This window comes from Mustela nigripes, chromosome 14, assembly GCF_022355385.1.
Source record: "Mustela nigripes isolate SB6536 chromosome 14, MUSNIG.SB6536, whole genome shotgun sequence".
NCBI lineage: Eukaryota > Metazoa > Chordata > Mammalia > Carnivora > Mustelidae > Mustela > Mustela nigripes.
Genome location: NC_081570.1, coordinates 17,395,976 through 17,410,792, shown reverse-complemented (window position 1 = coordinate 17,410,792; position 14,817 = coordinate 17,395,976). Strand labels below are relative to the sequence as shown.

General features: G+C 50.4%; 1 protein-coding gene across 1 annotated transcript in view; it reads left to right on the top strand.

The window, feature by feature from the left end:
• Nucleotides 1-8,713, top strand: part of IFNLR1 (interferon lambda receptor 1) — a 30,903-nt gene extending 22,190 nt beyond the window's left edge. Inside the window, exons 5-8 of the mRNA XM_059376348.1 lie at nt 1,066-1,208; nt 2,692-2,851; nt 3,402-3,535; nt 4,610-8,713. Of these exons, the coding sequence (XP_059232331.1) occupies nt 1,066-1,208; nt 2,692-2,851; nt 3,402-3,535; nt 4,610-5,389 (1,217 nt within the window). The 3' untranslated portion in view covers nt 5,390-8,713. The remainder of the gene's footprint in view (nt 1-1,065; nt 1,209-2,691; nt 2,852-3,401; nt 3,536-4,609) is intronic.
• The last annotated feature ends 6,104 nt before the right edge of the window (nt 8,714-14,817 follow it).

The window sequence follows — 14,817 nt, the reverse complement described above, 5'->3', positions numbered from 1 at the left end:
ACAGGCTACCTGGAAAGGAATCACGCGTGGATGGGAAGCCGGAGGACAGGAAGGAAAGGCGGAAGAATGGAAATGTGGGTAGATAGGGGGATGGGAAGAGGGAAGAGGCGGAAGGACAGGAGGAAAGGGGAAGCAAAGGAGGAAGGAAGGAAACAAGGGGAGGGTAGGGAGGAGGAGGGGCAGGGAGGCAGGGGGCTGGCTAGCCTGAAGGCAGGAAGACAGGCTAAAGGAACAGGAAGAAAGAAGGGAGTGTTGGTTGGTAAGACAGGCGTGCAGGCAGCCCGGCAGGCTAGAAGAGCCAAGGACGAGCCAAGGACGAACCAGTAGTTGGGGGGCAGGGAGAAGCGAGCCGGGTGGAAGGAAAGATACAGGTTACTTTTTTATTATTATTAATTGTGTGTTTGCCTCCTCCTCCTCCCCGAAGCTCTCCTGACTCTCCCACAGCACGCCCCCAAGCCGGAATGAGCCTTCCTGACTTTCGCCAGCCTCGGCTGGGGCCCTGGTCACTCACTCCCTTGAGTTTTGATAGTTGCATATTTCATTGCCTCCTAATTTCCTCCAACTCCTGGAGGTCAAGATCCCCGTTCCCTCCAGCTTCCTGTTCAGGGCTTCATCTGGTATCAGTGTCCCCGGACTCTGACCTACAGAACTGGGAAGTAACACCTGTGTGTTGTGTTAAGCCACCCTCTTTGTGGTGATGTGTCAGCAACCGTAGGAAGTGCCAGGGGACAGGATTCTGACAGACCCGTGGTACGGGCAGGCACCCAGGTGCGGGGGGCAGCAGGATTCCAGGCAGGTGAGCTGTGAGCCTGGCCTGTTCATTTCACAGTTTGCCCTTCCGAATGTTGAGAATAGTGATGCCTCCCTCCCAGGGTCACTGCAAAGCTGAAATAAAATGACTTTAAGGCTCTTGAGGCATAGTAGGTGCTTAACAAACACCAGAGCCACTTTGCCTTTTCAGGAGTGTTCTCTGAGTTGGGGGGTAGGGGCAGGGGGTGGGGGAGGGGCAGGCCTGCCTGGAGGCAGGGGGATGGATACTGACAGGTCCTGTTCCATTTCTGCCAGTGGAGCCAGCCCCACCCACCCTGGTAGTCACTCGGACAGAGGAGGTCCTGAGCATCAATGCCACTTATGAGCTGCCCCACTGCATGCCCCGACCGGATCTGAAGTATGAGGTGGATTTCTGGAAGGAAGGAATCCAGAACAAGGTAAAAAGCCCCTTTCCTGCCCCCCAGGCTGGACCTCCTTCCCCCACTGCCCCACCAAACCCCAGTACCTCTCACCCTGCCTGCCTACTTTTTGCACACCTCCTCCAGGAAGCCCTCCCCACATACCTCTCACTCCTGGCAGTCACCCCTGACTCTGTAGTCAGGCCCTGATTGGCCTGTGCACCATCCCCCCACCCCGCAGCCGCCCTTCTCCACCTAAGAAGGCAAATATAAGATGTCCTGCCCATGCACATTATAGGTAGTAACAGCACACCCGTTTTCTATCCAATATATATTTTTTAAGTTATGAAACCCTTTTTGTCCAATGAAAGCTGATTGAAATATGATAGGCCCTAGGAGGCCTGCTTGCCAAGCCACTGGTTTCATCACCAACAAAAAAATCAGAAAACACAGATACGTTCTTGGAAGGAACCTACAAGTGTCCAGAGACTACCACAAATATACAGCTTCAGACTTAGTTTCTCATGTACGCACGTGTGTGTGTGTGTCTGTGCGCATTGCTTGATGGCAGGGGTTGGCAAACATCTTCCGTAAAGGGCCACATAGCAAATATTTTCTTATTTTGAGGGTCACGTGGTCTGTCCAGCTAGTGGACTCTACCTGTAACACAGGACAGCAGCCACAGACGACGAGTCGATAAATGGGCATAGTTGTGGTCCAGGGAAATGCGATGTGCAGGGGAAAAAAAAAGATGGTAGGCCAGATTTGACCCATGGGCTATAGTTTACTGACCCCTTTTCTTTTATTCTTTCTTTCTTTCATGGAACCCCCCAACATTCACACTCCTGACCACTTGCTCATATATTCTGGACCCTAGATCTTCCGACACGGTCCCTGTCTCCAGGACCCTTGGGTAAAAATATAGTGGGAGCCACGGGCGTCATGTTAAATGTTCCTCATTAAATTATGTAAAAGAAACAAGTTCATTTAATTTTAATAATATATTTCATCTCATCCAATAAAATGTTATCATTTCAACATGTAAATAATATAAAAGTTCCTGACAGGTTCACATGCCTTTTGCAGAGTCTTTGAAAGCCGATGTGGATTTTACACTCAGAGCTCATTTCAGTTTGGACCAGGGGCTGCTGGACTGGGCAGGGCAGCCCTGGAGTTTTCTGGGTCCGTAATGGCCGAATGACCGAGATGCTCCCTACCCCCCGGGATACATTGGGAGGCCCTGAGGGCAGGAAGCCTGAGGAATCTGGCCTCCAAAATGGGGACCTACAGTCCCTGCGGGCAGGGGGATGCCCACAAAGATGACCCTGAGGGACAGGGCGATTTTGAGTGCTCACCTTCTCTACTTTAAGACTCAGTGGAGAAGACACCAGCTAATGTTGCCTCCTCATGATTAGACTGTAATGCAGGGAAAGAAGAGGCAGGGATCCCAGGTGTATCCTCCCCACCCCTGTCCTGTCCCCACAGCAGGTCTGCCCACAGCCCCTGCTATCTCTCCAAACAGACGCGATTCCCAGTCACCCCCCATGGCCAGCCAGTGCAGATCCCCCTGCAGCCGGCCGCCAGCGGCCACTACTGCTTCAGCGCCAGGACCATCTACACCTTTGGTGATCCTAAATACAGCGAGTTCTCCAAGCCCACCTGCTTCTTCCTGGATGCCCCCGGTGAGTGCCGAGTGATACAGAGGTGAGGACTTCCCCGCCCCCCCACCCCGGGACATATTATCTCCATCCCATGGTGGTTAAGAGCGTTAAGTCCGTTAAGTTAAGTCCGGAAATAGACTCCCCTCGATTAGAATCCCAGCTCCACTGCACTCACTGTGTGTCTTTGGGTAGCTTACATCACCTCTCTGAATCTTAGTTTCCATAGTCTGTAGGACGGGTTTACTCTTATGAGAATTACACAAGATAATGCATGTGAAGCCTGCAGCACACATACAGTTAGAGATAGGAGCCATGGTCATTGTTTCTGCAGTTCTTTTTTTTTTTTTTTTAATGATTTATCTATTTGAGAGAGAGAGCGTGCGTGTGCACACACGTGCACAAACTGGCAGGGGGAGGAAAGGGGGAGAGAATCTTTTAAACAGACTCCCTCCTGAGCACAATCCCATGAGATGATCCTCTGAGATGGTCACTACCTGAGCCAAAACCAAGAGTCATATGCTCAACCGACTGAGCCACCCAGTTTCTGTAGTTCTTATTTTTCCTCACTTAGGAGCCAACTGGGCATTCCTGGTGCTGCTACCACTTCTGCTTCCCCTGCTGTTGGTCATTGCCATAGGCTTTGTGATCTGGAAGAGCTTCAGAGAGAACCCCTGGTTTCAGCGGGCAAAGATGCCATGGGCCCTGGTATGGCAAGACTGGGCGTGTGCAACAGAGGGGGAGGGTTGTTGAAGAATAAGGAAATGGGGCTGCACTTAAAGACATGAGTCAGATAGAATATCAGTCCAGACTGCAAAAATCTCCTATCTTCACGTCTAAATTTCCACCATTAGTAATTCATTCCTTTGGCAGCAAATTCAAATGGCAAATATACCTGGGAGGGAGACTTAAGTCCCCATAGTGAAATCCTCTCTGCTATAGATTTGTCAAGTGCTGAGAGTAGAAACCCCAGCCTTGGGACTCAGGAGGGATGCCCAGAAGTGGGAAGGAGAGAGGGTGGTGCCAGAAGGGGAAATCTTAAAAGGATCCCAGCACTGAGTTCACAGTTTAACCAAGGGCGTGTCTTGCCCAGGCTGACCCCGGAATCTCCTCACTTGTCTGCCGAGTCACTCCCTTAGAAGATGGGGCAGGGGAAAGCCTGAAGAGGTCAGAAGGGTCTGACTTGTTCAAATGAGGGCTTGGTGAGGCTGGCTAGGCTGTAGGTGCAGCTCAGTGGGCCCTGGGGTCAGGATGGCTTTGAGGATAGATTTTGGGTACCTGCCGCCCAGAAGTGTTTTCAAAGTCCCTAGCTCTGGGACCTGCAGGGAAAACCCATCTGAACTACAAGCTGTGTGTTAGACATCTCTGTGCTCTGCCACACCCCTCCATCTGCTCATCACATGGAAAGTCACCACTCAGCTTCCAGCAGCCAGCACCTGCCCTGGGGGGCTTCCTCTGGCCTCTGGTGTCCACTGCGCCCGTGCACGTGGCTGGCTGGGGAACCAACATCACTGTCACTCTTCCCACCCTTCACCTGATGGTGCCCTGAGTTACATGGGCTGCCCTGGCTTCCAGCTGCCCCCTAGGGGTAACTTGCCTGACAACAGCCTCTCTTGGTGGCTCTCCCCCAGCCTTAGTGAATTTTCCCTTACTGGTGTTTCCTGGGATCACTTCCCAAAAGAACTACTTACATTTGACTCCTTGTCTCTGGGTCTGTTGTCAGGAGAACCCATCCTTCAGGAAAGCCCGATTTTCTGTTCTTTTCTCCCCTCCCCAAATCAGGACTTTTCTGGAAACAGATACCCCGTGGCAACCCTTCATCCCAGTGGTCCTGAGCCCCTGGATACCTTGACCCTCTGTCCCCAAAAGGAACTGACCGGAAGGGTCCAGCCAAGCCCCAGAGTCAGGACCCCAGCCACCATCCAGGCCGGACCAGAGAAGAACAGTGCTGAGGAGGAGGACGATGAGGAGGACGCAGATGCCAATGTCAACTTTCAGCCCTACCTTGAACCACCCTCCTTCCTAGGGCAGGAGCACCAGATCCCGGGAAACTCTGAGGCAGGGGACACCTGGAGCCCTCCTGTCCAGGTCGAAGGCTGGTCTGCTACCGATGCTTCAGACAGAAGCTGGGCCAGCGCGGGGGGCTCCTCCCCCTGGGATGAGTCTGAGTCCTCTTGCTATTTGGCCAAGAAGATGCCAGGCCAACGGCCAGGTGGGGATGGGTGTCAGGAGACCCTCCCACTGCCTGAATTCTCCAAGGACTTGAGTTTCCTGGAAGATCCCCGGAAAGATGACCTCTCCTCCTGGGCCAGCTGGGGCTCTTTATCACCAGGGCTGGATCTGCTCCCTGGGGAGCCCCCAGTTTCTCTCCGCACACTGACCTTTTGCTGGGACAGCAACCCTGAAGAGGAAGAGGAGGAGGAGGACGACGAAGAAGAAAGTGAAGATGGAGGAGGAAGGGAATCAGAAATTGAGGATGACAGTCCTGGCAGCTGGGGGGCCGGGCGCCTACAGAAGACTGAGGTCAGAGGTCGGACCCTGGGACATTACATGGCCAGGTGAGCCATTCCCCAGCTCCGCCCCCCACCACATCTGGTGCCACTGAGCTTTCCTAGGACCGAGATGCCACTGAGACTTGAGAGTCTGGGAGCATCACTGCTGAGGACATGGAGGGCTCTTGAAGCATTTTGGAAACCCCAGGGTTGTCGTCAATTGCCTTGAGCAGTAAGAAGCCACTGCATCGTCTTTGACTCACCAGCTTTGGGCTGAGCTGCGGGAGGGGTGGAGACAAGAATGGGCTGAGGTCAGAGGTTGGTTGGGTGTTCGTATCACCCCCACTGCCTTTGGAGTGACAGGCCAGTTAGGAGAATCATCCCTGAATAGCATGAAACTGGTCAAGTCAGGTCACAGTGGACACCAGAGGCTGTCCTGACACCACATGGGGCCACCTGGATCTGGGGGGAGGGAAATGGGAGCACATCTTTGTCACTGTCATGGCTTTCTCTGGCACCTGCCGAGCTCCCCCACCCGCAGGTCTCGGCCTCCTAGTTCATGCATTGTCTTGGGTGGGCCCCAGTAAAGAAAGATCTAGTAAGCAGGGGATGTTGGAGAGGAAGGGAGAGGGTAGTCATTATTCAAATCCCAGCCTCTGACTCATGGAATTGCATACCTTTTATGATCAGATGACCTGGATTCAAATCCCAGCTCTGACGTTTACCAGTCATGGGACCTTGGGTAACCCACCTTCCTTCACTCTACCTGGGTTTTCTCACCCGTTGCTGAGGGTCCCAAGAGAGAGACGTGTAGTATGGTGCCTGGCACATCGCTGGTACTCTCTGCATGGTGGCTAGTGGGCTTCTCCATCCTCCCAGGCTCTGAGAAGACTCCTGGGCACCTCCCACCTGTGACCCCTAAACTCTGAGCAACTAACATTCACCTTTTAGCGGGTCTCACCTCCGATCTACCTCCTGCCTTCTACCCTAACTTCCTCTCTCCTCGTGGTCAGGAAACTGCACTCTCAGAAGCCAGAGCCCAGCCAAGAGGGACCCTGACCCTTCTCCCCTTTCCCGGAAAAGAAAGAACCAAATGATCACCTTCCAGGGTTCTGCTTTGTTGGGGTTGCGGTCGCAACCCAGCAGAGAATTGGACTCCTGGGCTGTGATCCCTGTCTTTGACAGCACTTTAGTCAGACTTCTTAATTATAAAGAAGTCCCATTTTCCCTTCTAGTTGTAGAAGTTGCTAGAAGATTCTAGAAGATGCTAGAAGAATCCAACATCTTCTAGCAGCGAGTATGTTAAAGGTGAGGAAGAAGCAGTAAAGCATCCCCCAAACTGAAAGGGCACTTCGAGACCAGGAGATGAAGGAGGCCGCTGCATAGAGTTTATGCACAGTTTTATTCAGGGTAACTCACTGACGGGGGGATTGGGTGGAGGGTAATCCGTGCAGAGGCATAGTTACTGTGTGCAAAATCCAGGCCTCAGTCCACAGGTATAATAGAGCCAGGGGACATTCAGAAGGGCTTTGTGGTGAGATCAGAGGGTTTGCACACGCAGAGGGCTGGAGCACACCTCCTTGACAGCTAATTTATCATTAGATCCTCTGGCATCACCTGTACGTCAGGAAGGGGGAAATCTATGTTATCTCTAAAATATTCATGGGAGGCCAAAACAAGCCTCCCACCCTCATCCTGGCCCTGGTGGGCATTTCTAAAGTATGTATATGAATCTCCAAGAGCCCAGAACATATAACCTCAAGAGAGGTCATGGAGCGAACGTGAACAAGACGGAGGGCCAAAGATGGAGTCGGTATGGTCAGCGCCCCTACAAGGGGACTCTCCTTACCTGGGGGGTGGTGCTGGGTGTTCTCAAGCCACTGCCTTGGGTACCCATCCCCACCAGCATATGGGCAAGCAGAGCTGAGTCTGTACCCACAGGGACCACGATTTTTGTCATTTTGTGGCTGGGCTTGGAACTATCATGGTTCTGTGACTTTGGCCCCGCCATTTAACTGCCAGGACTTACATTTCTCCATTTCCGAAGAAGGCGTCTTATAGCCATTTTCCCCATGGAGCTGTGTTGTTTGGAAGGCAATATGAAAGTTGACCGTTAAATGAAAGATCGAGAAAAGAGCATCTGCTCCAGGGCATCCTCCAGGGCTTCTCAAGCCATGTTCCCAAACAGTTCTGGGTTTCATGGAGGGAGTCCCAGTCATAGGGGGAACCATGGGCCATAGGATCCCTCACTTCAACCAGAGCGGCCTCCCTGAGCCCTAATGTACCCCCATGGCATTCCATGTGAGGGTGTTTAGGGGGTTCCATGGCCTAAGAAGTCAGCAAACCACTTTTTTTTTTTAAAGATTTTATGTATTTATTTGAGAGAAAGAGCGCAAGTAAGCTGAGGGGCAGAGGGAGAAGCAGACTCCCCATGGAGCAGGGAGCCCCATGTGGGATTCGATGCTGGGACTCCAGGATCATGACCTGAGCCAAAGGCAGATGCTTTACCGCTGAGCCACCCAGGTCCCCAGCAAACCACTTTTTTAATTGAATACCTGTCTTTTGTTTCAAACAAATGTCAACTCACTATGCATGTTCATAAGGGTGAGATGTCTGGTCTCTGGCCAACTAGGTCAACCCGTGTGCCCTTGCCATGTCAACAAAGTGCGGGGATCCTCAGCAAGGATTTCCAGGAGCACAAAGCTGGCAAGAGGCCTTCACCACGGCTGGGACTCACACATCCATGCACACACACGCACACAGGCAGACACACATGTGTGTATGTCCGCGGGAGCTGAGGCTTGTCCGCGTCCCTAAGCACAGAGAAGAAGAAGGGCGTCTGGGACCCAGCTGAGCTGCTGCATGGAAGTAATTTCAAAAAACTAAAAGCTCTCATGACTATTGTCTTAGATCTCTGTGAAGGAACCACTCTATCTCTTTTCTTAAACCTTGTTATTTTTTTAAGCATTGCTTTCAAAATTTCATTTCTGAGAGAGGCTGAGTTTTTTAGTAATTCTCAATGCCAGCTCTTCTATCATCATTAAGTCATTAACAAAAAGCCACGGGAAGCCTTAGGAAAGAGCGCAATGTTTAATGTTATAATTTGTCAGGTGCGCTCAGCCCTTAACTGTTTACAGAGCCCTCTCCTGCACCCGGTAGGGGATGCCTAGCATGAGCTCTGGGGCCAGCTGGATGGATCGGTGGGGGATACCCTAGGCTAAAGCCACACTGTGATTCTTTAGTGCCCTGAGATTATGCACTGTTTTTAGGTATTTGTATCCATGTCTAATTTTGTTCTGTGTTGATATCGTATTTAAATAATTTCTTAATGGTCTTGGGCATTTACCCTAAACTGTTCTAAATAAAAAGCTCTATTTTTAGAGAAAATGGCAGGATTGCATGGAGAGATGTGTGTGGTCTTATTTCTTGAAAGCTCCTCCCCATTCATCTAGCTCTTAGACCACAAGGGTCTTGCCTTGGGTCCCCAGCCACAGACCCAGAGACCGGGATGTGGACATATAAAGCAGTGCTGGGATTCCAGAAAGCACCAACAGGGGAGTGGGAAGCCAGGCAGGGAGGGAAGACAGCCTGTCCAGGTACATAAACAAACATATCACTGCTTTAGGCAGCTGGGGCTCAGTCCCCGCCTAAAGCAGGGCTTTAGGGGTTCAGTGTGGGACTCCCCAGATTTGTTCGTCCAGGAGCAGGAGCTGGGGAATGTATCCCCCAACCCTGTCAGTCATATGCAGAGGGCCACTCCCCGCTGCAAGTCCTTGATCTGTGCTGTTGGAATCCATTGAGCTGAGTGCGTGAGAAAGATGAGTACCTCGAGGTCGGGGGAAGAACACCCAGGTCACCAGCTACAGTGAAGCCCACGCTGTGCCCATGACTCTGGCATCTCACCCTATTGCAACGATGGTCTGGGGAAGGATACAGAACGTCTTCTGCGGCCAGCTTGGCAAACCTGAACTCATTCCAGTAGATGTCTGCTGAGAAGAAGCTCCTGGATTCCAGCAACTCTCCCAGGACCGCTTGGTAACTGACCAGCATGGTGCCTGCAGATTGCTATCACCTACCGTGGCCTGGGCTGGTGCTAGACCCAAGCTGAACCTATCCAACAAGTCTCTCTCCATGGAATTCAGAAGTCTTGGCTGCCTGGATCTAGAACAGGATAAGTTCCAGCCTGCTATGACCCCATTTCCCTCTCTGAGGAGCAGGAGAGCACAGAGTGCAGCAGAAACAAGAACGAGGCAGCCCGGGGGCCTGCCGAGATGAGAAGTGATAAACCCTGGATCCCGTCCATTCCTGAGGCCCAGCTGCTACCCTGTCCCCAGCTTCCCAGCACCATAGTTTTAAGTCAGCTCCCTGGGTTGCCAGTTCCTTATAACCGAATATCCTTGCCAACTCACAAAGGGACCAGACCATGCATGTTACAGCTCTGATCAGGTCGGAGCATCTGACCCTTAAATGGATGTGCAGTAGGTCCTTTCCAGAACACAGGGCAGAAGTTCCTCTCCAAGTGATCCCCAGTTACCTCCCAGCCTGCCCTCGGATGCCAGGCCGCCTTTGGAGGGACACTTGGACTGTTTGCTGCCCACCTGGCAGCCAGTGGTGGGTTAGCAGGGCTGCTGGATCACATGGGTTCCTGGAGCTGGGAGAGGGGAGGGTTAGGGTAGCAGGTGTCACATCCTAAGAACTCCTTGAGGGAAGGTAGGGTTTTCCTCCTGGCACTAGCACCTGGCAAGGGGTGGGGGCTTGGTGTTGAATAAATTAATGAAGGAATGAACAAGTGAATTGACCTATGAACGGGAGTCAGTAGGGGCTGGCTGTGGCTCAGTTCCACATAAGGTAGCCAGAGCTTTGCATAGTAGATGACACCATCCCACATCTTAAATTCTTGTCGCAAGTGAATAACCGTCCTCCCTCAGCCCAGCTTCTGCTCTGACGGGAGGGGAGCCGGGGATCCATGCTGCTCGATGCGTGAAATGGTGAGGAAGGGAGCAGACACGGGAGACAACACAGTACCTTCACCCCCTAATTGTAACTTCTTATTTCCCATCATCTGGGACCTGATCGAATGGCTATTTGCTTGCAGCTTCCTTGGGTTCATTCACTGTGTGCACCAAGTAGGGTTAACAGGATGAGAATTGGGGGGGTGGGCGTTAAAAAAAAAAAAAGACTTTCTCTAAATGAGTGAGTCAGATCCTCAAGTCCACTACTCAAGAAATCCTGCTTGGTGCCTGGACCCATTCCAGCCCAGGCAGCCCCACCTCTTGGCATGTGATGATACGGAATGCAGAGGTTTTTTTTTTACCCCCCTTCATTGCCTCTCTAAGTGGATGAGGAGGACGAGGCAGGGATCTCAAGGTAAGACCATCTCGGGGTACCCTGCTGTGGTGGGAAAAACCACCAGCAGGTGGTGCGAGGCCCCTGTCCAAGGGTCGATGCCTCCAGGGCAAGTCCTATCCATTCTGGCAAAACAAAGCCGACCCCACAGAAAGCCTCAGCTTCTCTGGGCGCTATGGAGACATCTCAGCAACCAGATTCCAGTAGGGGCTCAGACTCCCCGCACCCCAATTTCTATCTCTGAGCTCCAGACCTGTCGTGGAATGCCCCCCACCCCTCCAGCCACAATGCCTTATCTGTAGGATCAATGCCCTGGCTTCTCCCATCCCTTGGAATTTGGCCTCAGAAACTACGGAAAACTCAGACTCCTAAGAGAACATTTATCACTCCACCCAACTCTATGCCCAGACGCCCAGGAGTCCGGGTTGTTGCAAAGGTTTTTAAAGGCCCTCCCTTGGTCTTTAGTTCCTCGTTTTGCAACAGGAGACTCCCAAGAGAGCACCTCCTCAGAGACTGTCCAGAGACACAGGCATGTTCAATCCTCCCAACAACACTGAAAAGACTTCCCCTTCCCTTTTGCAGATGAGAAACCTGGGGGTCAGAGATTAAGCTACCTGCACACCTCAGGTTTAGTGGCAGAGTGGGGATTCGAACCTGGGTCTATGTGCCCACAGCCCATGTTCTATTCACTTCCTGGCTCCCGGGGCACACAGGAAGCTGGACACCCAATTCTAACATGAGACACAGATCTCCTTAATGTTTTGATGAAGAAACGTGTTCTTCTAAGCATGTAATAAGCTTCAGGAATTCCTCATTCTGAGAGCAAGCTGAAACGCTAAGTAGAGTCAATGAAGGCTGAGATGAATTGGCGTTTGTGTCACTGACAGTGGCCATGAGGGGAACTCTGGGATGTCAGGGGAAGTTTCCAATCCCAAAGTGACCACTCAAACGCCAAGGACCCTTAGAGGATTTCTAGACCCAGCCTCCTTTATAAACAAAGAAACTGAGGCCCAGAGAGGAGACAAAACCCACCAAGGTCACCTGGAGTCAGGTGCAGGCTGGGGAGCAGATCCAGACTCCCGACCTGGAACACTAAGTCAATGTCCCTGATTGACACAGCTCAGGCTTGGGGCGGGACCCCAGAGTGAGTCTGATTCTCCAGCTCTTCTCTAAGAAGAGGACTGGGGCTGCCAGGGCTTAGCCCCTCGCTCTCACCATCTTTGAACCATCAGGGACCCCTTTCAGGCTCTCTCCCTGCAGAGTCAGCATCCAGGGACACTCTCCCCTCCCCCAGCACACACCCCACTGCCCTCTGGTGTTCTTGCTTCTGCAAAACAGGTTCTGACATCCCTGGGTGTTAAAGGAAGGGAAAGAAGCAAGTCACATTCCCGAGTATTTGTCATTTTAGGATGTGCTTTTTCCACAGTTTAGGGGTGTCCCACCACCTGTACTGGCCCGCTCCCCCAAACAGTCATCCATTCAGCAAGTATGACCAGGCACTTGCTTTCTGCCAGCTCATGGCAGATGCTGAGGTATCAAGGAGACCAAGTTACACCTTTTGTCCCCAAAGTCAGCAACAGGGAACACAAACACAATGTGTGATACACATGAGGATGGGTAAGATTCAGGAAGCCAGTGGAGCACAGAGCTGGGGCTCCAAACCCAACCTAGGGAGAGGCTCAAACCAGGACGTCTTTCTGGAGGAAGTGAGTTTGAGAAGAGGTCTGAAGAATAAAGAGGAATTAGGTAGGGAAAGTGGGGTGGAAAGGGGATTCCAGGCAACAGTACAGCTTGGACAAAGGCTCACAGTCAAGATGATGTAAAGTGCATTGGAGAAATTCATCAGAAAGCAAATAAATGCATTCTTCTGGCAATCTGAAACAGAGAGAATGAGCAGGGCGAATCTGCTGCTGTACAAGTCAATTCAGTGTTGGAAAACTGCTCTATATTCAGCCACCTGTAGGGTACCGAGAAATACAAGGGGTGCTTTTGAGAACCATTGCATTTTAAAGACCAGAGAATGGAATCATTATGGAACATCTAGCAGTGGTCACAGCCATTCACTGAATAGTCCCAACAACCAAGAGAAGCCCATCACAGGGTCAACCACACTACCACACTAAGCGCTATGTCTTTATGTGTACCCCTTATGTGTACCCCCACTGCTGCTCTGGTTTTCCTGTTTGGAGGTAGTTACATAAAAGGAGGGGGGGGCTAGACTCTTCATGCAACCGGTTACGGTTAGGGTTAAGGGTTAGGGTTAAGGTTGAGGGTTAGGGTTAGGGTTGGGTTAGGGTTAGGGTTTCCGGATAAGGTTGGGGTTGGGCTTAAGGGTTAAGGCTAGTGTTGAGGTTAGAGTTAGTGTTAGAAATGCGGATTAGGGTTAGGAGTTTTCAAAGATGGTGCTGATGTCTCAGCTTACCCTCTCTTTGAGTCTGTCCTTTTTAGTTTTCAAGTGGGTTAGGGTTCAGTTATTGTTAGAGGTCAGGGTTAGGTTTGGGATTAGTTTTATGGGTACGGTTTTGGGTTGGGGTTTTGTTTAGGGGTTAGGGTTAGTGTTTGGGTTATAGTTAGGTGTTAGTTATAGCACTGGAGTTTGTTTTGTGGTTCCCAATAGTGTTGGGGTTTAATGGTTAGGACTAGTGTTGAGGTTTGCTTTAGTGTTAGGGGTGAGGGTTAGGATTAGTGTTAGGGTTAGGTATTACTGAAGGTGTTTCTGATGTTTCTGCTTGCCCTTGCTTTGAGTCTATCCTTTTTAGTTTTAAACTGGGTTAGGGTTAGGTTTAGTGTTAGAGGTTAGTGTTAGGTTTGTGGTTAGGTTTATGGGTTAGACTTCAGGATGGGGTTAGGTTTAGGAGTCAGGGTTAGGGTTGGGGTTAGGTTATATCTTGGGGTTAGCATTCAAGTTAGGGTTAGGGGTTCAGGATAGATTTGAGGTGGGTTTAATGGTTAGGATTAGTGTTAAGGTTAGGGTTAGTGTCTGGAATGAGGGTTAGCGTAAGGTTTACAGTTCGGGTTAGTGTTAGGGTTTGGTTAGGGTTCGGTTTTTTCAATAATGTTTCTGATGTCTCTGCTTGCCATAACTTTGAGTCTGTCATTTTTAGTTTTAAACTGGGTTAGGGTTAGGGTTAGGGTTAGGTTTTTTCAAAGATGTTGCCATCTTTTAGTCTGTCTTTTTTAGTTTTAAACTGAGTTAGAGTTAGGTTTAGGGTTAGTTTTATGGTTAGGGTTAGGGTTAGGGTTGGTTTTAGGATTAGGGTTACCATTAGTGGTTGGGCCTTAGGAGTAAGATTGAGATTTGGGGTTAGGATTTTTCAAAGTTGGTGCTGATGTCTAAGCTTTCTTTTAGTTTGAGTCTTTCCTTTTTGTTTTGAATCTTGGTACACCTGTAGAATAATACTAGATCATCCCACAGTGCAGGTTGAGAGCACTAGAAGTTCTTTAGGGTCAAGCTTTGCTGAGCTGAAGTGTCAATAACATCTTCCATGAAAGATTTCCTTCCCATACATGTTTGAAGAAGAGATGGTCTCTCCGAGAAAGAGAAAATGAAATTGCAGATGGTTGGATCAGTCTAAACAATGGCACTTCCCTTATGCCTTTTTTTTCTCAATAATGGTGCTTTCTTAAATATATAAAACCATATATTGCCTCGAGGAACTTTAGAAAATGCAACTGTGCTATGGAAAGAAAGTAAGAACCACCTATTGTTCTACTAATCCACCTCCCAGAAATAATTGCACTTATATTTTCCTTTTATAATCCTAACATTTAAGACTTTTTTCTGTATGTGTGTATGCGGGTAGTTTTTAAAGACTTTATTATTCTTCTATTTATTTATTTATCTACGAGAGAGTACAGGTGGGGTTTGTGTAGGATCAGAGGAAAAGGGAGAAGCTGACTTCCCACTGAGTGGCGAGCCCAATGCAGGGCTCAAGCCCAGGACCTGGGGATCATGGGGATCATGATCCGAACCGAAGGCAGACGCTTAGCAGACTGAGCCCCTCAGGCGCCCCTATGTGTATGTGTGTTTTAACCATGCTTGTACTGTACATAGTGTATGCCATGCTTCCTCTCATTTAACCAAATATGGGGAATCTTTGGCCCCCTAATATTTTCTCCAGTGCTATTCAGATGCAACACTATACTCATCTT